Source organism: Pleurodeles waltl, chromosome 1_1, assembly GCF_031143425.1.
Source record: "Pleurodeles waltl isolate 20211129_DDA chromosome 1_1, aPleWal1.hap1.20221129, whole genome shotgun sequence".
Classification (NCBI taxonomy): domain Eukaryota; kingdom Metazoa; phylum Chordata; class Amphibia; order Caudata; family Salamandridae; genus Pleurodeles; species Pleurodeles waltl.
The window spans coordinates 824,372,406-824,398,599 of record NC_090436.1 but is presented as its reverse complement, the minus strand read 5'-3'; the positions used below and the strand labels follow the sequence as shown (position 1 = coordinate 824,398,599).

The window sequence follows — 26,194 nt, the reverse complement described above, 5'->3', positions numbered from 1 at the left end:
CAATCACATAATGGTGTAACAGTAAAAACTGCACACCTAAATTAACCAAGACTATTACCACCATCTAAATACAAGCTTACACTGAATCTCAAAAACGGTTTAACGCTCCCAATGTACACTCCATGGCAAAAGTGGAGTGACTTCTCTGATCAAAAATAAGACAACGACAAATACCTGAGATAATGGCAGATGTGCTGCCATAATTCCCTTTGCCTTATTAGTGGCACCCAATACAATAAAATGGAGCCCTCTGAACTAGTATATTTCCTGGTTCACAAATGAGTCTGATGTCAAGCTGAATAATTTCAGACTCCTTCCGATGTTCAAAAGCTGGCCTGCTTGGTCTTCTGCAAGATCAGCCACCTCTTCCTTAATGTTTAACCTGCCACAAGGCCCTGGCACCTTCGATTCATTACTATGGTTTTAACTTTCAGCTAACAACTTCCTGCTAAGCTACAATGTGATATAGTCAAATTGTCCGTCAATTGAGCATCTTCCTGCAATCTAGTCTTGGGCCAGACAATCATTTGGCCTCCACAAACCTAAATGCAAAATTGTAAAGGGTGTACCCTACGAGTTACATTTGGTTTGTCACTTCTTCCCTCCTCAAGTTGTTGAAACCATCAAAAACTAGGCACATCAGCTAAAACGTACGAGATAATCTATGCCTATCATTTCATGCCAGCATAACGTAAATTCTGTCCATTGGGCTATTTGCTGGTTATACAAAAATATTACAATTTACAAAGGCATTCGATAAAAAAGCATATGCCAAGAAGCCAGACCTGTTTTTGGATTGGCATGAAAATATCACACCTCTATAACCCTACAGGTTATTTGCTTGGCTTCTCATATACCAGAGAATCAAATACAATTGGTCCCGTTTTCCACATTCAGATTCTGTAAGAATTCAGTTCTCAGGCACTTGCATTCCACTGCTCCTCCCTATCAGCCATTAAGGAACCTTTGGTCTGCAGGGGTCTCAACGCGTGCCATCTAAAAGTAGATACAGCATAGACATTCAGAAACAAAATGTCTGGTGGTGAACAGTGTCCTGATTTGGACGACTTGCCTGCTTCCATGACACCTCTGCTAACCATGACCATCTTCAAGTACCACTGAGAACCCATCTATAGGCAGAATGTCTTCTACGCCATGGAGTCGATTTGAAGTTCCCCAACCCCCACCTGCATTTGAAGGTAACCTGAAAACTAGCCACGTGTTATTTTTGCATGGAACCTAATAGGGGCATTGCACTGTTCAAGTCAAGCAACAGACAGGTCGTCGCCCCCCGCCCCCCGCCCCCGGTCCCTCTTTAAGCATAATTCATCATTGGCACTTCACACTTGTTCTTTCATATTGTCTCCATTTGCTGCAAAAAAAAAAAAAGTGTTCACCACTTTAACTTTGCTATTTCAGCTGGCCAAGCACCTTTGTGTCTTTCCTGTGCTAGAGCCATGAATCTCACCTTCTTGTCAAACACAGTAAATACTAAAACGTGCATTATGGATTTCCACGCAATGGTGAGTGATCACAAGACCAAGTTTGCAAAAATAATTATCAGACGCATTCAAACCCAGGAGAGCATGTTCGTACTGAGGAAATGTGCCACATGGCAGGCATTTTAACAGAGCAGGAGGCTGGGTTTGGTACTTAAGTTGCAATAGATAAGAAATCGGCCAGAAGAACTTGAAATTCATGTCCATTGACAGGCAAACTATTTGATTTTGACAACAAAAAAACACGTTGTTTAGTCCACTAGATGCAGCTTAGCAGTATGATAACAGGGCAAGCTCAAATGTGAAAAGGACAGCCATGCATATGTACTTACCCTCATTAGATTTGTTTTTTGTCAGAAGAACACTGACTGTATTCTCATCCCCTTCCGGATGGGTTGTGGGGACGTACTGGCGATGGATGTCAGGTGAAGGGCTCCGCGAGTCAAGTCGGTCTCTGCTGCGACTCCTTTGAACTTGCTTTTCATATCTGCCATCTGGACCAGGTTTTCGGCTGTAGCCTCGATCTGGGCTGTAATCGTCAGCATAGCTACGTTCAAAGATTTCATCCCGGTCAATGCTCCGGCCACGGCTGCGATCCCGCCGGTATACTGGCTCCACTTCTTTGTCGATGCTACGACCACGACTGTGATCTCTTGGGTAGTCCTGATCCAACTCCCTGTCAATGCTCCGGCCACGAATTCGATCACTTGGATAATCATGGTCCAGGCCTCTGTCGACGCTCCTGCCACGGACACGATCCCGTGGGTAATCTGAATCCAACCCGCGGTCGAGACTGCGACCTCTGGCATGATCCCTTGGGTAGCCACCATCTAGTCCCCTCTCCATGCTCCGGCCACGGTTTCCATCTAGGTCGTACCCCACGTCCCTCATGCGATCATAGTTGCGGCCCCTCTCTGGCTCTCGTCTGTAGGCTCGGTCAGGGCTAGGATCTCTACTCCGTCCTGCAATCCCACCTGCCCAGCTCCGCTCACTGTAGGAGGCACTTCTGTGGTCAAACTGTGCATCATCATCCATCATATCAAAAACGGGCTCTGCTAGCACTGGCTTCCGGATGACAGGAACCTGAACTCTCCGTGGTCTTTTCACTACCTGTTCTCACATTGAAACAAAAGATTTAAAATTACAACCATTATCAGTTTTCTCCCTGGACCTTTCAAGTCATCATCTTCAGCAAAGTGAACACTACAATATTGTTAAATTGCTAACAAGGCATGCCAATGAAACCACTAGCAGGAAAGAAGGAATTCTACTGGGGTGGGAAGTCATCTTAAATTATAATGCTCCCAGAGGAATTATCGTGGTCATCCCCTTTAGCCTTCCCACCACTAGCTAACTTCTCATGTCACTGCCCAATTGTGAATCATCAAAGTGTTGCCCAATCAGAATGCAGCATGAGTTTTCTTTGCCACTAGGAGCCTCCAATGAGTAGTCAATGTCAGACTGCACAGTTACCGATCTGATACGGACTGAAGGACACAGGCGGAAAGTAAGGCTTCAGGTGAAAGGCATTTAGTGCGGGGAGGCTTGGCCGATCTAGCATAAATAAGTTTTGTTTAACTGCAGGACGTGAGGCTTGATGGTCTGCCTTTATACATTGTTATTTCTTATTCTGTTTTTAGGTGTTAGCCAGGAAACCATGAACCAGCACAGAAGAGATTAACAATTACGTTTTAAGAATAAAACACCACACGTTATACTGAAAACAATCTTTATGGGTTATTGTTTCAGATTGTTAAATACAGACACACTGAATAAATGATATGGGTAAACAGAGATATAAAGAGAGGATGGCACAAGAACGAGGTGAAGTGGGGGTTGACACATCAGTGCATTTTCTTTCTAATATTAAGAAATAAACCAATTCCAAAACAGAAGCAGCAGACCAACCTTCGCTAACAGACGCACTTGTAGTACAGAATCTATTTTTTTTTTTTTTTTTTTTAAGACCGTATTTTTTCACGCATCAGATTTTGCTGGTATTGGTAAACAATGTAACATATTCCACTGCGATCATTTATTTTGATTGTCACACATCGGGCATCGCTAGTCCAAGGAATGCTATGTTATTTTCAGACTAATACTGTCTTTCATTTACTGTCTCAAAGGTGTGCTTCTGGCTGTCCGATGTCCCACGGTTCTATGAGGTTCTAGGTACTCTATCTTCGATTCTAGAGCTGTCTGTGCGCTTCATGGAAAGGTGACTAACCGTGAGACCGCTCTCGCGTGCATCACTGTGACATGCGGGAACAACACTCGCAGGCACGCGGCAGCAGGCAGACACGTTGAACAGGTGCACGGATTCCTCACTGACAGGAGGCACGCGCATTCAATCAGGAGTGGAGACAAAGTCCCCGTCAGAATCCCGCCCCTTTCCTGCTCAACTTCCTAACACTTTAAGAACTGCTCAGGTACCCCTGGGGATATACATCACTGCACACGCTCCACTGCAGCCTTAGCAAGCATCACAAGAAATTACACGAGAGAGAAAAATCAGAGAACTCGGGAGGCCGGATTAGGCACGCACAACCCTTCTTCTATGCCGTACAACAAAAGCAATGTGCAAAGAGCTTCGAGGTACAATGCCAAAATACAAATATGTGTCAAAATGTACTGACGCAAGTCTTCCTTCAAAGCATCGCAACACTAACAGTGATTGCACTGAACGCTACACGCACTCATCCAAAGAAAAGGCACCCCAAAAAGGAACACATGAACGCCCCAGGGATACCCTACGAAGCTTACACATCACACAAAATTAAAGCAACCCAAACATCTCACGTAAAATGTTCTTAGACCATCTAGAGCTAACAGGAAGCATTTCAAGACAATGGGGCTCCATATGGAGATTAAAAGGTTGAAAATGTCAGGAGCAAAACAGCAACTAATGCTTAGAGCACTAAGTAAATGCTTAGTACAAACCTGCATTTACACCCTGTATTAGGGTCTAAAGCCGACAACTTCTCACAAACGCCATCTGCCATAGTGTCAGTAGCATTCAGCATACACCCCCCCCCTCAAGAGTGTACACCTTCTGCAACAACCAAGTGTGCCATGTCATAGAATGTTTAGCGCCTCAACAATGCACCGACACCATATCCAACTATGTCTAATGTCTACAGCAAATACACCCTCAGTAAAAGTTAACATGCCACCAATCAATCAATTATGCTTATCACAAGTGTGTTCAACAGCAACAAAAATATGCAGCGGTCTATCAAACCATTAAGGCCAAAATGAAGCATAAGAATGGATGTAGTCCAAACTGGGGTAACCCTGATCTGGGACTGGGGGTGAGTGTTCGAAAAGTTTCAGCACTCTGTCCATCATCTTGTTGTGTTGCTATGTCCGCCCTACGTGGCAAGGGTATTCCCAGATGTGGGTCCCTTGTTCACTGTGCCACTGGATTCAAGATAGCCTGGCTAATGAGGGGTGATACCCCAAAACCGGTCACAGAATGCCTGTTTACGATCCAGTGGGGACCTGGCCTGGCAGTTCGGGCTGGGATGCTCCCATGGGGAACAGGGTGAAGACTGATTTGCATATGGCTGGGTCCAAACTGGGGTGGTATGATGAGAAGAAGAATGATGGATTTAAGCAAGATCTGCGACTGGGGGTGAGTGTTTGAAAAGTTTCAGCATTCCGTCCATCATATTGTTGTGTGTCTAACTCCAAGAACTTGGCAAATGAATGTAAAGCACAATAGATAGATAGATTCCAGGAATTCACAATACAATATCCTTACATGCTTAAACTTCAAGGTGATGCATGAGGAAAAATAACAGTTCATGACTCTCGGACACTATTAGTTTCCGAAGATTTTGATCAGGTTTACTCCAGTATGCTACATATGACAGTTCTAACAGTGCCTTAGAAGGTCAGCTTCTCATACGTAGCCCGCATATAACTATACATTTAGTAGTAAATCTAGCACAACACTAACTTCTCCACAGCGCACTGATAACAATACTGGAGTCATTGGTCAGGGACCCACTGGGCGTAGCCACCACCACTGCAGCGCCCAGCGAGTGGTGCGCAGCCGCACAGCGGGAGATATGCTACCATCTCTTCACTGAGCCATACTAGGGATAAGATCCTGCAGACAAATGACAACAAGCTGGTACGGATGACAAATACAACTCACCAAGACAGCAGTTTTCCCACATTTTCTCAACTGCTGCACAGCAAACGCGTGGGGGACGTTGTCCAGCAGAGTACCATTCACCATCACCAGCCGATCATTCTCCCTGCGAAGGAACATTAACAATCGTGTTTGAAGGTCAGTGATTACATCCCGGCCCAAGACAAATGCAGACACATGTGCTGTGCTGTCATCTTAAAGCTCCACCCTCTTCAACACTGCTGGATAAAGCATGGTGGTCTCTGCACAGTTTCTTTCTATAGAAAATGCACTATAATGCAAAGGGGAACAGCACAGAATTAAATATATATATATACACACATACATACATATATATACACACACACACACACACATATATACACACACGCTTTCCCAATATGTAGAGAGTTCTGAAGACAACTGACAGTGATGGATCCTAAGTAGATCCTAAGTAGCTGGCTGAAATGGGAGCACTTCAAAATCGCTTGCATTAAGATGACTTGTGCTCAAAAATGGATTACGTTATGGGGCGTGCAAGATGGGGATGGGGTTTAAGAGGGTAAAAAAATCCTAAACCCTCCCATATCAATCACTTTATGATTGTTCTTATCAGGTCTTATGTGTTACTGTCCATCTGTCTTCCTTAATTACATGAATGGATCTATTCAAGCCCAACCGTACCCGAATTGTCTTTTTAATAAAAATGAGTCATTTGTGCCAGAAATGTATATGAGTAGAATGGTTTTGAGGAGGGTCGTTTTCAAGGGTAAACGTCTGAACACATATATAGGAACAATACATGGTCGGCTTGCAACAAAACTGTTTTCCCGAGAGAAAACGTTTGCCCAGAACAATGCATGTCACATCCACAGGATAAACTCTTGTGATATGGCAATTATATCCATAATCCTTACTAAGTCAAACAATCCGCTGCTGTGATGCGACTTGCGCTACGAAGTCAAAATAAGTTAACTGATTGATAACATAACCATGTTGGTGTACTTTTATAAAACTCTACGAGCCCACAATTATTCCAATCCAACTGTTTACAGCGCATGCTCGACTGATGAGGCTTTTTTTAATGGCAGAATGAGGCTTTTTTTAATGGCAGAAGAGTAAGGACACTAGGAGCCCCATTTGTAACATTGTAATTGTAGTAGCATTTATATAGCGCTTACTACCCCTGACGAGGCGTTGAAGCGCTTATTTCATGAAATAAAATCCTCCTCCACCCAGGATAGTTGGGGGTCAAGAATTTTGAAGCTCACTTGTATGCCTCTTGGCGAGCCACATGGTTCTACTGGAATGGTAATAGACAGGGTAACAAAACTAAAGGTTCGCTCCACATCGTTTTTGGCCACAACAGCTTGACTTGAGTGTGTAGAATGTCATACGTGGGAGTGATCCTCAGATCCTAATTCAAAGAAGTGACCGTGGGGATATTTACGCTCACAGCTGAAAGCTACTGCCACAGAAAACCAAAAGTATATCAAGTTTTCTGCCAAACCAAGTTTAGAAGTAGGGGTGTGAAAATGGGTTTTACTTGATGAGGCTCGGTGGTTGACACTGGAAAGGTGGTAAACACCAAAGTTGGGCCCTTACGGAAATTCAAGAACCTTCAATGATTAACACACTACTTGCAATAAAACACATTTAGCACGGAGTGGGGAAACACCCAGACTGCTATTTTATAGGTGTGCACAAGAACTGATTTCCCCATCAGGGAAACAAAAGGTGTGTACTCAAGCACATTGACAATAAATTGCCCTTCTACCCAATCCTCTTTGGGAACAATATGGAGAATGTCAAGAAAGGCAGGCGCTTGCATGGAAATCTAGGGTTTACACGCATTTCCATACTGTTTCCTTGGGAATTTTTGAGCTACTAAAAGGAAAACAATGTACTCGCCACTGGTGGAAACCTAATATGAGTAGAGTTTCAGTTTCAGTTTCAGAAATGAGTGAAAATCCACCCCAAGCAGTTGAAAATATCTAAACCAACAGAAACAGACTCTGATTGGCCTCTGCAACTGAGTGTTGCGTGGGGACAGTGTAATGTCAAAAGGACTGAAGCAATTTGAGAATACCGGAGCAAAGAAAGGACAACAGACTACATAGGATAATGAGAAAAACAGTCTTAAATAGCCTAGAAAAAGGAGAACGATCCTTTGCACAAAGCTAAAATGCAAGCACATGGTCAACCTGGATCAGGGTGGTAGGCACTGTGGGAAAGATAAGGAGGAATCCATGAGAAATTCGCCCCGATGAGCACCTTGTGTTGGGTTAAGCCACATTTTTGTGGTAGTGGAAATTTTAAATACAGTAGAAGATATCAGATGGGTAGAAGACATGTGGTCACTCGCCAAACTTTATAAGTAATTAGTATTATTAGCTTTAAGGGTAGACAGATGCGGAGGCTACGTCAGAAGGCTGGTGGGTTGGATTTTCTTCAGCATCTTTGCTTGGATTTTCAATGTAAAGATGGTTTGTAATTGTAACCATTTTTTGGCCTCAGATTATCCTGCCTTGCAGCAGGGGGATCAAACATTTGCTGTGATATTCCCAGCCCGGGCCACTGTGGTACTCTCTTAATTAAGAAGTTTTCCCGAAAGGAGTGTGCTCGATTATTTATTCCTTAATTATTTAAATATGCACACCCAAAAACATTATTTTACTGGGAAAACATGAAGTAATCATCAATACACAGTCATTTGGGTAGTTCATAGTGAGTAGCAAAGCCCATCAGTAGCTGGGGTATCCACAGGTAGCAGAGGCTGTCTCTCTTCCTAATACGGTCAAGGCCTCCAGCCTCCCGGCAAATACAGTAACTATAATCAGGTTACACTTGCGGGTCCTCTCTTCCTCGCGTCTGGGACTCTGCATGTTGGGGGTTATAAGGGTTCCATCTAGCCCTACCAGATTTAAAGGCAGGCCTCACCCATCTTCTGTGGAAATCTGCGTCTCTGCTCAGACTCTGCCATGGGGCTATACCGGCGTTCTCCTGAATGCTGCCCGTTACCCTCGCTGTGACTGAGCGCCAGGTAAGGCTTTTCAATGGCGAACGAAGGGCTGCCCGTTAGGGGAAGTGATAATGTTATCTTTACGCCACGTGCTGCCTGACGATAGGCCCTCAGGGTACTCCAGTTTGTTGAGGGCTGGTTCCCATACCTATTCAAATCCACAGTTGCCACAACCAAGGTAAGAGGCCGGCAAGAGGACAGCATTTTTTGTCATCTATGCCTTACTCCCTGGAAATGGGGCCACACTAGGCTATGTGACACTCATGGACATATGAAGAATAGGCACATCTAACAGCATTCAACATCACAGCCGAAAGACAAATTGGTCCAAAGCGGATGCAAAAGTGCATGTGCGAAGGCATCGGTATATGCTTCAACCAAGACCCTGAAACAGAAAAGGGCTTCCTGTGGGCTTTTGCTGTTCGGCACATGGCACAGCTTACTACAGATATTCCAGAAGAATCATGGAGCAGTCGGAACAAGAGAGTAGCAGGTAGTCCAATATTTATTTGGTTTGCAAGGGGATCAGTAGTCAGCAAAAGGGAGGAACACAAGTTAGAGAAAAACAGCAAATCAGGAAGTAAAAACGAATGTCTTCACGAAGGGTTTGCTAAATAAGCTGTATGAATTAAACTAATCAGGTAAGATTTGGCTCAGATGCTGATTTTCTCTAGAAGTTATCATTAAGATCTGTATTGCAAGATGCTTAGTAGCTAGGCCCAAAGATCGACTTGCAGCAAGTGTCCTCAGAAAACTCACGAAAGGAAGAAAGCAAACATTTCTTAGAGTGCATCTAAAAAAGAACACATCTACATTGAAGCCGATGTTGGAAAATTACTCCTAGTGAAAATCTAACAAAGCTGCAATACGAAGCAGCCAGCAAGACAGTCAAGAACAAGAATTGGCAAATCCAAAAGGTGTTGCCTATGCAAGAGCTATTGGCGTTGCCAATATGTTTTAGTCATGTTGTACACCAGCTTGGCAGCTGTTCAGCATGGCTAAAAGCTAGTGGTGTAAAGAAGAGTAGAGTGGGGTGTTATAGTGTAGCATAGAGAGTTGTGGAATGGTGTAGGGTACAGTTGTGTAGCGTGGAATGGAGTGAAGTGGAGTGTCGCTGTGTTGTGAAATGTCATGGAGGGAGGAGAGTGGAGTGTAGAGTGGAGATGAGTGTTGCAAAGTATCACTGAGCAGAGTGGATAGTGGGGGTGGCACAGGTTTGGAGTAGTGCTTTAGAGTGGAATGTCAGATTGGAGTGGCAGTGTGAAGTAGTGGTGCGGCGTGGAGTGGAGTGGACTAGTGTGTTGCAGAATAGAGTGGACTACAGTGGCATGGAATGGCGCAGTGGGAGCTGCGTAGAAAATTGGAGTGGAGTGCCACAGAGTGAAGTAGAGTTTATATGGAGTAGAGCATCATAGAGTGGAGTGGTGCAGAAGAGAACGGGGTGGCCTTCTGTGAAGTGGTGTAAAGTATAGTGGTGCAGAGTAGATTGGCATACAGTAGAGTAGCTTAGAGTGCATTAGGTTTGAGTAAAGTGGTGTAGAATGCATTGCTGTAGAGTGCAGTAACGTTTAGTAGAATGGAGTAGAAAAGAGTGCAGTGACTAAGCAGATTGCAGTGGTGTAGATTGCAATGGTGCAGGGTGGAGTAGAGTGAAGTGCGGTAGAGTGCAGTGGCGTACAACAGATTGTTTCAGAGTAGAATGAAGTGGTGCAGGGTAAGGTGGAGTGGTACATGATAGATTGTAGAGTAGAGTGGCAGAGTGCAGTGTCACGGAGTGCAGTGGTGCAGAGTAGATTAGAGTGGCGTAGAGTGCATTGGTGTAAAGATGAGTGGTGCAGAGTAGAGTGCAGTAGCATAGAGGGCACTGGTACAGAGTAGCATACACTTCAGTGGAGGAGTGTTCAGTCTTGTAGAGTTTCTTAGAGAGCATTGACGTACAGTGCATTGGCACACAGTACAGTGGAATAGAGTGTTGCAGAGTAGAGTGGACTACAGTGGCATGGAATGGCGCAGTGGGAGCTGCGTAGAAAATTGGAGTGGAGTGCCACAGAGTGAAGTAGAGTTTATATGGAGTAGAGCATCATAGAGTGGAGTGGTGCAGAAGAGAACGGGGTGGCCTTCTGTGAAGTGGTGTAAAGTATAGTGGTGCAGAGTAGATTGGCATACAGTAGAGTAGCTTAGAGTGCATTAGGTTTGAGTAAAGTGGTGTTGAATGCATTGCTGTAGAGTGCAGTAACGTTTAGTAGAATGGAGTAGAAAAGAGTGCAGTGACTAAGCAGATTGCAGTGGTGTAGATTGCAATGGTGCAGGGTGGAGTAGAGTGAAGTGCGGTAGAGTGCAGTGGCGTACAACAGATTGTTTCAGAGTAGAATGAAGTGGTGCAGGGTAAGGTGGAGTGGTACATGATAGATTGTAGAGTAGAGTGGCAGAGTGCAGTGTCACGGAGTGCAGTGGTGCAGAGTAGATTAGAGTGGCGTAGAGTGCATTGGTGTAAAGATGAGTGGTGCAGAGTAGAGTGCAGTAGCATAGAGGGCACTGGTACAGAGTAGCATACACTTCAGTGGAGGAGTGTTCAGTCTTGTAGAGTTTCTTAGAGAGCATTGACGTACAGTGCATTGGCACACAGTACAGTGGAATAGAGTGTTGCAGAGTAGAGTGCTGTAGACAGCAGTGGCGTAGAGTTCAGTGAAGGACAGTGCAGTCTTGCAGAGTAGGGTCTTAAGAGTGCATTGGCGCACAGTGCATTAGCATAGAGTGTTGCAGTGTAGACCGCAGTGGATATACAATAAAATGGTGCCGAACAGAATAGAGTGGCATAGAGAGCAGGGACAGAGCACAATGGTGTAGAGTGGCATAGCATGCAGTGGTATGGAGTGCAATGGCATAGAGTAGTGTTGCAGAGCAGAGTATAGTGTCGCAGAATGGAGTGGTGCAGAATAGCTGGAACAGAGTGCATTGTTTTTGAGTAAGGTGGTGCAAAGTACACTGGGTAGAGTGCAGTGGTTTAGAGTAGAGTGGCATGGAGTAGATTGTTTCAGAGCAGAATTAAGCAGCGTAGAGTGGATTAGTGCAGAGTGGAGTGGCACAGAATAGAGAGGAGTGGTGTAGAGTGCAGTGGTGCACAGTAAAGTAGAGTGCACTGGCAGAGTACAGAAGTGTACAGTGAAGTGGCATAGAGTGCAGTGGTGCAAGGTAGATTAGAGTGGTGGAGAGGCAGAGAGTAGAGTGTTGCAGAGTACAGTAGAGAGTAGAGTGCATTGATGTAGAGTGGTGCAGAGAGCAGTCGCACAGAGATCAGTAGTGCATAGAAAAGAGTGATGTAGAGTGCAGTGCAATAGAGTGTAGTGGCATGAAGTAGTGTTGCAGAGTAGAGTAGAGTGGTGTAGAATGCATTGTTTTGATTGCACTGGCGTAGAGTGCAGTTGAGTAGATAAGTGCCATGTAGAGTGGCGAAGGGAGCAGTGGCAGTGTACAGTGGTGCACAGCAGAACAAAGTGGCGTAGAGTGCAGTGACAAGTGCAGTGGTGTAGAGTGCAATGGTGCAGTGTGTAGAGTAGAGTGGCAGAGTATAGTGGTGCAGAATAGGTTGGCAGAGAGCAGTGGCATAGAGTGCACTGGCACAGTGCAATGGAGTGCACTGGAGCAGAGTGGAGTAGTGCAGCGAGGATTGCAGTGTCATTCGCAGTAGAGTGCATTGGTATAGAGTGCAGTGGTGCAGAGATTAGAGTGGATGGCACAGAGTTCACTAGTCTAGAGTGGAGCAGTACAGAGTAGAATGCATTGGCGTAGAGTTTAGAGGCATAGAGCGCTGGGTTGCAGAACAGTTGTGTGGAGTGGAATGGCACAATGGAATGGCACAGATTGGGGTACAGTGCACTGGCATAGAGTGATGCAGAGTAGAGAGGCATACATGGAAGTCGCGTAAAGTGGAATGGTGCAGAGTGCAGGGGTGTTGAGTGGGGTGGGGTAAAGTGGAGTAAACATGGTGTGGTAGCACTCAGTCATTACTGACAACACATCTTCAACTGGTTGTATTATGGAACAGCGCATGCACTTATCACATGCTCCTTTACAACGTGGTATATACAAAGTATGCGTCATTACCACACATGCACTTACAGCTAATTTATTTTTACCACGCATGCCTTTACCACAACAATTTTGTTGTAAAGGCATGGTTGGTAAAGGCACGCACTTGGTAAAAAGCAAAGAGGTAAGTATAAACCCACACATTTATATTTACACAGACACCTTTCCACCCTAAACCCTAAAAGTTCCCTTACTACCCAAAACCCATACCTGCCCCCCCTAAACAACCCTTATCACCCCAAAATGCACATGTGGTAAAAAGCAAAGGGGTAAGTATAACATATATACAGGGAGTGCAGAATTATTAGGCAAATGAGTATTTTGACCACATCATCCTCTTTATGCATGTTGTCTTACTCCAAGCTGTATAGGCTCGAAAGCCTACTACCAATTAAGCATATTAGGTGATGTGCATCTCTGTAATGAGAAGGGGTGTGGTCTAATGACATCAACACCCTATATCAGGTGTGCATAATTATTAGGCAACTTCCTTTCCTTTGGCAAAATGGGTCAAAAGAAGGACTTGACAGGCTCAGAAAAGTCAAAAATAGTGAGATATCTTGCAGAGGGATGCAGCACTCTTAAAATTGCAAAGCTTCTGAAGCGTGATCATCGAACAATCAAGCGTTTCATTCAAAATAGTCAACAGGGTCGCAAGAAGCGTGTGGAAAAACCAAGGCGCAAAATAACTGCCCATGAACTGAGAAAAGTCAAGCGTACAGCTGCCACGATGCCACTTGCCACCAGTTTGGCCATATTTCAGAGCTGTAACATCACTGGAGTGCCCAAAAGCACAAGGTGTGCAATACTCAGAGACATGGCCAAGGTAAGAAAGGCTGACAGACGACCACCACTGAACAAGACACACAAGCTGAAACGTCAAGACTGGGCCAAGAAATATCTCAAGACTGATTTTTCTAAGGTTTTATGGACTGATGAAATGAGAGTGAGTCTTGATGGGCCAGATGGATGGGCCCGTGGCTGGATTGGTAAAGGGCAGAGAGCTCCAGTCCGACTCAGACGCCAGCAAGGTGGAGGTGGAGTTCTGGTTTGGGCTGGTATCATCAAAGATGAGCTTGTGGGGCCTTTTCGGGTTGAGAATGGAGTCAAGCTCAACTCCCAGTCCTACTGCCAGTTCCTGGAAGACACCTTCTTCAAGCAGTGGTACAGGAAGAAGTCTGCATCCTTCAAGAAAAACATGATTCTCATGCAGGACAATGCTCCATCACACATGTCCAAGTACTCCACAGCGTGGCTGGCAAGAAAGGGTATAAAAGAAGGAAATCTAATGACATGGCCTCCTTGTTCACCTGATCTGAACCCCATTGAGAACCTGTGGTCCATCATCAAATGTGAGATTTACAAGGAGGGAAAACAGTACACCTCTCTGAACAGTGTCTGGGAGGCTGTGGTTGCTGCTGCACGCAATGTTGATGGTGAACAGATCAAAACACTGACAGAATCCATGGATGGCAGGCTTTTGAGTGTCCTTGCAAAGAAAGGTGGCTATATTGGTCACTGATTTGTTTTTGTTTTGTTTTTGAATGTCAGAAATGTATATTTGTGAATGTTGAGATGTTATATTGGTTTCACTGGTAATAATAAATAATTGAAATGGGTATATATTTTTTTTTGTTAAGTTGCCTAATAATTATGCACAGTAATAGTCACCTGCACACACAGATATCCCCCTAACATAGCTAAAACTAAAAACAAACTAAAAACTACTTCCAAAAATATTCAGCTTTGATATTAATGAGTTTTTTGGGTTCATTGAGAACATGGTTGTTGTTCAATAATAAAATTAATCCTCAAAAATACAACTTGCCTAATAATTCTGCACTCCCTGTATACATACACACAAACACACACACACACACACTCCTCCACACTCCACTCAAAACCACCCTAAACAGGTCCTTACCACTCAAAATCCCATACCCACCTGAAAACCTACAAATGCCCTTACTACTGTAAATTCCATACCCACCCTAAAACCTAAAAATGCCCTTATCATCCCCAAACCCACACAACCCTAAAAATGCCTTTACCACCCCAAAACCCATACCCACCCTACAATCTAAAAAATGCCTTTGCAACCTCAAAACCCCATACCCACCCTAAAACCTAAAAATGCCCTTACCAACCCAAAACCCATACCCATCCTAAACCCTTACAAAAGTCCTATACCCACCCTAAATGCCCGTTACAACCCAAAAACCCATACCCACCCTAAAACCAAAAAATATCCTTACCACCCCAAACCCATACCCAGCCTTAAACCTAAATTGCCCTTACCACCCCAAAACCCAGACCCACCCTAAAACCTAAAAATGCCTTTATCACCCCCAAAACCCTTACCCACCATAAGCAACCCTTCCCATCCAAAAATCCCCTAACCACCCAATAACCCATGCCCAACCTAAACAACCCTTACCACCCCAAAACCCATACCCACCTTAAAAGTGCACTTACCACCCAAAATCCTATACCCACCCTAAAACCTAAAAATGCACCTACCACCCCAAAACCCATACCAATACCTAAAAATGCCCTTACCATCCCAAAACCCATACCCACCCTAAAACCTAAAAATGCCCTTACCATCCCAAAACCCATACCCACCCTAGAACCTAAAAATCTCCTTACCACCCCAAAACCCATACCCACCCTAAAACCTAAAAATCTCCTTACCATCCCAAAACCCATACCCACCCTAAACCCTTAAAATTGCCTTAGCACCCAAAGTCCTATACCGACCCTAAATGCCCCTTACCACACCCAAACCCATACCCAGCCTCAAACCTAAACATGCCTTTACCACCCCAAAAATGTGAGTTACAAACCAAAAAGACAATGGTAAGCAGCACACAAAATGCATTCCCAGGGAAGCTTTCTGAATGTTTCCAAGATGTCAGTAGCAAATCAGACAGCTACGCTGTCTGGTAGATTTCAAGCTAAAAATGACTGGAAACAACTTTGAATTAGAGGAAGATAAAATAAACTAGCTTCAAAGAATTTACTCAAAAAAGAGTTGCCACTAAATGTTATTGCTGCAAAGACTACAAATCGATAGCTAGCAGTATAACTGTACCAAAGATCACAAGCACTTACTGAAGTAATCCTTCTGCGGGTCCACCCATGAGAACCTCTGAGATGACAATAGAATTTTCACCGTTTGTAAAGTGTGGATTATCTCTACCTCCAGAAATTGCCATTCCAAGGCCTTTCTTGGCATCCTAAAAACACAAACAGAATGTTCAAATATCATACACACATTCCCTGTAGGGAGAAAAAGCATTAGTGTAAAGTGAAAATGGCCAACGTAGTGATCACTGGCAAGAACGTGTGTGTCACTGTAGACTTTTTAAGAGGAGGCCACATCTCTAGTGAATCAGTCACTAAGGACAGTTCAAAAAGAGCCTTCTACAATGGTGCAAAGGCCTCAAAGAAATGAAAACAAAGAGTACATTCAGCCAATTTAATGCCCACTTAGATACATTATGAGAGGCACATATACGTTTACAGAAAGTGAGATCCTAAATGGATGCTGCACAATAAAACTATGAAGTAGCAGGCTCAAATAAAACAACAATTTCCATGCTCGCAAACAAACCAGCAAATGAAAGAACAAGTTCACGAAGAAGACTAAGCAAAGAAAGGTAGAAGTACTTTGATAATATAGTACAGACAGAGGGGGACGGTGGATATGGACATGGACTCTATGGTGGTCTAAGAAGGAAATGGACCGATCAAACAGATGTGACGCCCCTGCTGTGTTCATCGTTTCAAAACAATGAAAAATGTTTTTGTAATTAAAACTGAAGCAGCAATACAGAAAAAAAATGGCAGTAAGTAAAACAGTGGTTCTGACTCAGTACTGCAGACACACAGAAACCACTTTTTTCTATTTACATATATATATTTTTTTATTGTAGCTTTGTTCTCTCTGGGCCAAGCAAATTAAGGTGCTAACAGTGCTGTACAGCATTTTTGCGCTTTAATGTCTTTCATATATTGAGATAAGTTTTCAAAAGGCAACACATTTTGCAACTTTTAAACATTTGACTGTAGATGTTTGTGAAACTCCATTGATAGTTTATTTATATAGGTAGTTTAATATTTACTGTTCTTTGGCAAGGAGAAGCGGAGTGTTTCAATTGTTTTCAGAGTGCTTGAGGTGAGGGGTTAACAGCATCCGAATTTTATTTGCTGCCCTATCATTTAGTCTACTGTTGAAGCCAGAGGGGTAGTTTCTATATCGATGAAACTGGAGCCACTTAGGCAAGAGGAAGCAAGTTCTTTATTAGTGTTGACTGTGAGGTCTACATCCTTCTTCTATTAGGTCCTCCAAAGCGCCCAAACATTACAATCATCCTCACATACTTTCAGCAACTACACCTGCCATTTATGTGTGTGCATGCATGGACTGCGCAAATGCTGGGTATTGTTAAGTCACTACATGATCCCATTTCCTTATTCACACGTCAAACATGACGTAGGCACAACATTCACTTCAAAATAACAACACATCTCATGCCTACGTTCTCTTTGGACAGTAAGCAACAAACAAGAATACCACACTCAAAAAAACACTCTGAAAAATCAGTGAAGCTCAGTACTTCACAACACTCTATATCAAACCTCAACAGCAAAATAAATCAACATAACAAACTGGCAGATTCATTACAGCATCGGAATGCTACATCTTGCACCCACATGATCTTAAATCGGAACAAAAATCAAACATTTCCAAAACATAATGCTGACAAACCCCAGTATGCACAGGCTGATTCTATACACCATACAACATACAACATCCAACACCAGACAAAATCCAGCACCAATATGCTATGCTTCCAGTAACATGCAACTGCAGTGGCGGCTCCTCTGTTTGGGCAGAGGAGTGCCCCCCCAACCCCCCAACCCCCACCAGCAGCGGCAGCTGCAAAACCTTTTAAAGAAAACTCTGTTTATTATTGTTTTCTTTGAAAGGAGCGGGGCCACAGGGGTGACGTGCACTAAGTGGGAGTGCTCAGCACTCTCCCTTCACAACGCATGTGTGTTTGGCTGGCCATCTCAGGCCGGCCAAACACATGCACTGTAGGATCTCTCCAGCCGAGCCTGGGTGCGACCTGAGAGCCTGTACCTGCAGCGAGGAGTGTCGAGGGACAGAGGAGCAGTGGAGGAGGTAAGTGATTAAAAACAAAATGTAAATAAGATGTTTATTCCCTTCCCACCACCTGCGCCTCCCTGCCCCTTCTGCGGCTTATATGGGCTTTCCCAAACATCTGTCCATGGATTTTGACACAATCTCATATTTACAAAAATGGTGTGCCTCCCTGACCTTGGCTTAACGAGGGGAAATGTCTTTTTTCTTGTTACTTTTTCTCTGTATGTGTTTTGCAGTCTGCAGCACACAATCAAAGAGGAAAATGCCTTCAAGTATTGCTTTTGTACAGGAAGGTATTCCTTCCTGCAAAAACACAATCCTGCCCATAAGACAGGTGCAACCATGGTACAAATGTGCCTGCGTTGGTGCCAGGCAGCCACAAGTGCTCCAGTGCTAAGAGACAGCAGAAATGCACCATAGCCTTGTAAATGTGGCACATTTGAGCTCTCTTCCTTTCACACAAAGCAGTAAGCTGTGTTGCATGAAAGAGTAGTAAATCTGCCCCTTAGTTTTTAGCCAGTAGTGGAATTGCTAGAAGCAAAACCACAAGCACCTTAAGCCACCCTGACCCCCCTCCCAAAAAAAAGCACCAAATGCTGTTGGTAAAAAACTCTGGACTGCCTAATAGACAGAGTCATTTCAATGCAACAACGTTTTTAAAAAAAAAGGGAAAAAAAGCTTTCTTTCCTTTTTTGCATTTATATAGCACTTGCTGCCCCTTGTCATGAGTAGTATGTGCCTTATAAATGCAATTACATAGAATATAATTTGTGATTAGTGCTTTTTTTGTTTGGTTAGACCCTGGCTAGAGTTGGGAACAGGGCATAGATTGCCTTCAACTGCAGATGTCGCCTCAGTCACCACAGTGTTAATGGGCAATCATTGTCCCGCTTTCAAAACAATGAAGAATGCTAAAGCTTATGGCCTTGCACAGCGAGAGCCCCACCACGAGGTCTGTGACTATTTAGAATCACTGGTGACCTCCGCCCCTTCTTTGGAGACATCTTCCAGCAGCAAAGAAGCTGAACGAGTCTTTTTAAAGAAAAATAAAATGTTTCATAAACAGTGTTCTGGCCAGGCACACCCTGAGACAAGCACCCAGGAGCTGCAGCCCGGGCTATGGCACACAACGGGGGAGGGGGGCTCTGAAGTTCTTTAGCCCAATGGGTGTTGTGCGCCTGCCTTGTGGTAACATTTCCTGTGTTTTCTCTAAGAACCCCTCAACACCTTCACCCTTGCTACCAGACAGCCAAGTGCAGAAATGGTTCACTTGGTCCAGTTTGTTGAGCCTTAAGTTGACAGACATCTCCAGTGCCAAATGGCCCCCAACTACCACTGTGTAGCTCAGTGGCCCCTGTTTGCCTTGTGGTCCTCTGAAAGAGGACTGACAACTGCCATGACAAAACAGTGAAAAAATCTTTAGTGAGGTGAGGTGTCGGGCAGATTCACCCCGCCTTATGTGCTCAAAGCCAGAGAGCAAAGCGGGTGGCATAACAAACGCTAGATTGGTAAGAATCCTAAACAATGTAGCGGAACAGACTGGGTAACTCCAAAAAGGTAAAATGAAAATGTAACTGTATTCCAACGAGTTAAGAATACTAGTGAGACTCCGGAGCTGGAGGTCATATACCAAACATAATTTAAACTTTAGGAGCCTGAATTTCAATGTTTTTTTTTTTTTTTAAGCGGTTTTTAGCATTTTTCCTGCAGTTAAGAAAAATGAAAGGTGACGAGAACAGAGTCTAGAGCGAGACAGCTACAATCCATCATCAGCAAACAGCTACCCAGCAAACATTCCAAGTAGCAGCGCTGGGATGCTTTTTTTGGGCTGCTTAGGAAGCATTCATTGGCGGCTAGCTCCGTGCCCGTCTGGTGTGCCCCTCCCTCACCTTCTTTCTTAACCAATGAGGCTCCTTTGCCTCCAACAGACCCCTCTGTTCTCAATAAAAACGCCCTCCTCATCCTCTTCTTTTTTGTCTCCCAAATGAATAACCTTTTTTCTCCCTTCACAGCGTGGCCTGGGGCTTCGTTGTTTGGATCCCCGACGCGAGCAGAGCTCTGGGTGGTGGTTTCCCAGCTTTGCAGTGTTTCCTGCTCTTCAGCATGGCTACGGACGGAGTGTGGTCTGCAGACGCCATGACGCAGTCCGGAGGGCCTGCTCTGGCTGCACTTCCAGGTCAGCGCCTTAGCGAGACTCAGTTGTTAACTAAGGCGATTTGAATGGGTGGTAGGAACGGGTTTGAGCCCGTTTTTCTTTCTCTGTTATGGACACGTGGGGGACTGTGTTTGGCACTTATGCTTGCTCGGGCAGGGAATCCAGAGCTTCATACTGTGTTTTCCTTGGCAGTCTTTGGGTCTCTTTCTAGGTGTATTCTGTTCAGTCCTGTCACACACCATCAAACATGCACCTACGACACAGCCTTTTTGGCTTTGCCATCGGTTGCAGCCAGTTTCCTTCCTTTCAGGTGGTCTCATTGGTTTTGCTTCGCTGGGATGGGGCTCGGGGTTGTTTGTGGCCTAATGGTAAAGGTCCAAGGCCCTCGCGCTGCGGACTGAGTGTTCCTGTCTCGGTGTGTCAGTGATCAGTTCCCTGCTTTTTAGTGGCACGTACTGTTGTCTACTACTGGCTCGGAGGATAGTCCACTTCCCCACAACACGGCCCCTGACACTCAGTTTTGGACAAGTGTGCCTCTTATGTCTGGAGAGTAACACCCGCACTTGTCACACTCCAGAACTGGCATTATGCAAAACACATTTATATATATATACATGCTACTTATGACATACCGGCATGCATGAAACCAGACACTGACAATGTTTTAAGTGTGGATATGTAGGCCGCTTTATTACTGCTGATAAACATGCGACTGCCCGTGATGAGCAAGAGACTCAATCACTGTCCTTAAACTTTGTACTTATGATAATTAAAAGAAGTCATCTTCAACAATTAACAACTTCTAACTTTGCACTTTTACAATTTGCAGTGACTGCTGGGCCTTTGAGTCCTGGCCTCCATTTGTCATGTCTCTTTTTGCCCTTAGGTATGTGGTCAGTCCCACGTTTCGCTTTTTTGGAGGGGGCTCACACCAATAGAGTTAGTTTTACCACGTTGTTGCAGAGGGTAGCTTCAAGTTCTCTGGATTAGGCCCAACTCGCTAACTGGCGTGTGCCTATGCCCTGCCATCCGATCTGGCGGGTCTGGGCTGCGAGTGCCGTGTTCCTCTTACTCCCCACGGTTGGCCACCTTACACCCTGCCGTAAGGCATCCCCAGGTGTGTGGCTTTTGTTCGCACACTCCCTTACTAGGTGTGTTTCCGATCAATTATTTGGTAAAACCTTGTTCACTTTCCGCTTCTGCTTGCCCCTTTTATCTGCCTGGCAATGCGACTATATGCTTTGTTGTAGGGGTGGGAGGGTGGATTTTATTTTGTCGGGTCCAAAAGAGTTTTCCACACTTCTATCGAACAGGCAGGGGCGCAGAAAGAAATGTGCTGTTTGTGCAGAGGTGGGGTGTTATGGTGTTAGTCGTTCTTGCATCTCCTGAGAATGCCAGGAGGCATATGTTTTCTTCACAGTGAATTATTTTCAGGCTTGGGCGACAAGCAGGTTGCCTTGTTGTTGGCCTCAGGGTCTGATGTACGCCTTTCCACATCTGCAGTTGTTCAGGCCATTTTTGGTGCAAGGCAGACGTGGGCATTTAGAGATTTTGATTGCTCCATGGTGGCCCTGGGCGACTTGGTTCCCTCTTCTGGAGTTGTTAGGGTGCAGTCTGGAATGGGCTCTTGAAGTTGTTCTGTCTCGTCTACTCTTTCCAGCTCTTCCTCTGGAATCGTTCATGGGCTTGCCCTTGGCAGCATGGTTGATGGTAGGTCCAATTTTTCTGATCTGTGGGTCCCTGCGTGGTTGGCACTGCCTTTCCAGGCTTCGAGGAGGTCTTTTCCCTAGCATTCTTCTACCTGGCATTGCACAGCGTTTTCGGTCTGGTGTTCGGGGAGGCCAGTGGATCAGACTTTGGCCATTCTTTGTCTGTTTTTGCAGGTTGTGGCTAACATAGGTCTATCTGTTGCTACTCTGAGGGTTCGCTGGGCAGCGTTCCATGGCTCTTGGAGTATTCTGGATTATGTGGTTGGGCTGATGCATAGGTTTTTCCTAAGGGTGTTGCCTTTGTTTCCTGAAATGGTGCGTTCTTCCCCTGAATGGAATTTGGGGTTGGTGTTGGCGGCCTTACTTAGACATCTATTTGAGCCCCTTGTTCGGGTTGATTGGATGCTCTTGGCTTTTCATCCTTGTTTTCGGGTGCCCAGCATGAAGGCTGATTTGCAGGGGAGCTCGGTGGTCTGGGATTTGTTGGCATGCGCCTTGGGCTACCCGCTCCACTTTTGTTCGTCCCTTTTTGGATTACTGAGTGGGAACGTCTTGATTTTGTGTTGGTTTGCGGAGTTGGTCATCTCTGGGGGCATAGGGGTGTTTCTGTGTATGTTTTGGGCCATCTCTTATTTGGATGTTTCCGACTCAGTTGTCCTTTTCTGTTTCGCTTGCTATGTCTCATTGGTTAAGAAGGAAGGTGAGGGAAGGACAGGAGTTAATGCGTCCATTACTTACCGATAATGGCACTACTCCTAGCCCTGTTCCCTCTCCTTCCTTCAAGGTCCCTCCCATCCTCCAAGTACAGAACAACTGATTGCCTGGGTTGGCTTGTTTACATATAGGACAAGGAGGCGGTGCAGAGGGCATTTTTATTTAAAGGAGGGAGGGGTCTATGGGAGACAAGGGAGCTTAATTGGTTAAGAAGGAAGGCGAAGGAGCAGGACTAGGAGAAACACCATTATAGGTAAGTAATGGACGCATTCTCAAAGAAAGTGGAAAATGCAGCACATCTTCAAAAGGAGATTAAAAAACAGCTCCTCAGCGCCGTCTCTCACTGGGTGGGAACGTAAGCCAAACAAGTGACTAATTTTCATACAGTTCTGTAGTGTTCTCGTTTGCGAGAAGACTATCTCTGTCACAGTGGCTTCATCGCTTTTTTTTTAATAGGTCCAGAGCCGCCGTGGGAGATCGGTGTCTTTTTCACCTAGCACACCGTGTCTTGGATTCACCATTCCAAGTGAAATGCAGCTCCCCAAGGGGGCGAAAATTATGTTGGCGTTTTCTTGAAGGGTGATAACGACTGTAAATTACGCACACCATCTAATTTTTCGCATTCAGCTTCAGCTGGGACCCATAACATTGGGGCTGATAATTAACAGCATTCATTGCCCACAGATTTGGGCAATAATATTTATTCTTTATCCACAAACCAAGCATTCTGCGAGCTCCAGATCCTGTGCTACTCCTCTCTCCATCTGTCCCCAAAAAGACAATTTAAGTAACTACAGGCAAATCATATTATGCTACTCAAACTGCAGTCTTTGTTGTTCAGTTTGTGGTTCATGTAGGAGTGCTTCTATTTGGACTGTAATTGTTCAAATCATGTCAACGGTCAACTACCAATAGATGTTTTCAGTGTATTATACTGTATTCATTTGTATTAACTATTAAAAATGAATCCACTTTTCACAATGTTTAAAATGAAAAAAATGATAATAAATCTCACCTTATGTAAAGTGACAGTGTATTGTTCCCATATGAGTTCTTCCATGCCCATCACCTGTTTTAGAAATGGAGAGAAAAAACATTAGTAAAAAACACGTATGATCCACCGCCCTTCAGAACAAGGCCGCCTAGTGCTAGAAACAAATTACAAGGGGGAACGGGAATAGGAGGAAGACCAAAATAAATATTCTTGAATTTATGGCTATACAAATGTGACCTTTGCCCTCTGGGTGTGCAAAAACAAATGTACATGTTTCCAGGTTACATCAAGTGTGCAATTTGGTTTAGCAGGATGTGCACATTTTACATTTGGCAAGAACATCTCAATGTCAATTTGGAACCAAACATTCTCAAAACAAAGATAAGCGGACAATTAACAGGGACATACCAGGATTTAGCTTTTTAGTAACAGACTTAGAATTACACTGTGTGATTTGCAATGACGAAACGTGGGAGGCATAGTTGGTTGTCTTGCCAGTGCGGAAATCAAGGACAGGTCTGCCAAGTCAGCAAATTCAAGTGTACGCGAAAACTATCTAGGAGATTAGGTTCCTGCATGGGATTTATAAAGCAATCGCATATTATCACGTGCATGGTTACTTTTCCAAATCTCAAGAGATTTTGAATGCGTAAGATTATATAGTGCAATTTCACCCCAAAAAATATTTTCTGTTCTAACCACCAAAGTCCCTCAAATGTGAGTTTTGACGTACTGATAAGTGTGGGAACTGCATAGCACATATTTGTGAATATACAGCTATAACCGTCAGCATTGGTCCTACACTGTACACTCCCATACCTTTTCATCGAGTTGTTACCTACAAACCGCATGTTGGGCACCTCCGGGCATTTCTGGCTCTAGAGATTACATCCGAGTTATGTAAGCAGGAGGTAGCTCACACAAGTTAACATCCTTTGCTTAAAGAGCTCAATGGCTGCAACGTCGTAAAACCCAGTCTTATCTTTTTGAGATCCCATACACTTCGGCCCCTCCTTGGCACAGTCTCTGGTACTTTATAATTAATCAAAGAACACTTTACAAAGTAAAACGTCTGGCAAGGAAAGCGTGGTTAATTATTTCAAGACAGACTGAATATAATTTCAGATTAGTTAAAATTCTGAGCCACTTCCTTCTATATTTTAAAGTATCTCATACACACTGAAGTTGAATGTAAGAATGTACTTTGGAGCACACTCCTTGCCTCCGAAGCATTTGGTAAACAAAAGAAAATCGGGACTGGCAGGATAACATGAAGCCCACACCCAGGAACGGTTGCATAACAAAACAAATGTGCAATCTTCCATAACTAGGCCAGCCATAATGATGACCTTTCTTAAAAACCTAGTCTCAATGTAAACAAGCACTGGAAAAGCTAATAGGTCTGGGTTTAATGTGCTAACCACATAAGCACATTAAAGCCAGACAAGAAATAAAAAGCAGACTTTATTAAAGTCACTCTAGTTGTAAAGTAGTTCGTCATGCCGTTCAAAGCAAACACTAGAGTGTAGGCAGAAGGATACGCTCAAAGAGCCTATAGGACTAGGTGAGAGAGAAGTCCACTGCTAGGCTGAGCCAAGAGGATATTGACAAAGTCACAAGCCAAAGCTGGTAGGAGCAGGTCCAAAATCCACTCAATATATAATGTAAAGAATAGATATGCTTGATAGTTTTGCTATCAAAACAGACCTAAAATTCTGCTGGTTGACCACGTAGCTCCTGCCAACCCCTTTTTTCACAACCCACTGCACTTGAACTCCCACATGCCACACCCTCAGTAATATTTGGCTAAAAATCAGGGGAGCTCATGGGGATAAGTACTCTAGCTATAGATATAGAGCTGGGGCAAAAAGAGGAAACTAGATACAAGGACACATCTTGAGGTGGGGTTAACAGGTCTCTACAAAGAGTGAAAGGAATGTGAGTGAGCTCCACTGTGAAGTTGCAAGAACACTGCACCTTCTCTGCTCTGATGCTCAGCCAGGTTCGTGTGGCCGCTGGTAGGCAGGTACAGGCTGCTTAAACTTAAGCATGAAGTACTTCTATAACATCTTAGTCTATGAACTTGAATGAACTCTCTGGTGTATGCAGGTCTCTGTGCTTGAAGTAACTCATTCTGGTGCATCCAGGGCTCGGAGCACGAAGAAACTTTCTCTAGTACATTTACCATTCAGTAGGTAATGTAATCTCTTTTGGAAGTAGGGCCGTGAGCTGTAAGCAACCTTCACTGGTATATAAAGGTTTCTAAGCATAAATGAACTTTTACCTAAAGTCACACATTCATTGTTACTCATTCTTTCAATCTGAATTTTCCCCAGACCCACTTCCACATCCTCTCAGGCCAGCACATTCCATTATAACATTCTAAATGTTCACTCTCACATTGTTACATTCCCTCTCATTTATTTTCATTTACTTTCAGGTCCTAATTTCCAGTTGTAATCATTTCAGCATTTAAGTTGGACCACACCTCAGACCTGTACGGTACTTTACGGATATTGTTATTTTTCATAATTGACTCAATTTTCTATTTCTCATTATTTATGTATTTTTATATATGTGCAAGCTCATTCCTTTTATTACAAATAGTTTATTTTCATATCATTTGCTATTTCCTTTGTAATTTGCTGTTCACCTTTTCATTCCCCTTGGGTTTTTCATGTAGTCCATGTTGAAGAATTCA

The 26,194-nt window shown here is 44.2% G+C and overlaps 1 protein-coding gene across 2 annotated transcripts in view; it reads right to left on the bottom strand.

The window, feature by feature from the left end:
- LOC138287823 (tight junction protein ZO-2-like) overlaps window positions 1-26,194 on the bottom strand; it is a 144,326-nt gene that overhangs the window by 54,081 nt on the left and 64,051 nt on the right. For both annotated transcript variants that reach the window (XM_069228708.1, XM_069228713.1), the window contains exons 2-5: window positions 23,515-23,568; window positions 15,863-15,987; window positions 5,662-5,764; window positions 1,832-2,609 (exon numbers count right to left, since the gene is read on the bottom strand). In XM_069228708.1, the coding sequence (XP_069084809.1) occupies window positions 1,832-2,609; window positions 5,662-5,764; window positions 15,863-15,987; window positions 23,515-23,568 (1,060 nt within the window). The remainder of the gene's footprint in view (window positions 1-1,831; window positions 2,610-5,661; window positions 5,765-15,862; window positions 15,988-23,514; window positions 23,569-26,194) is intronic.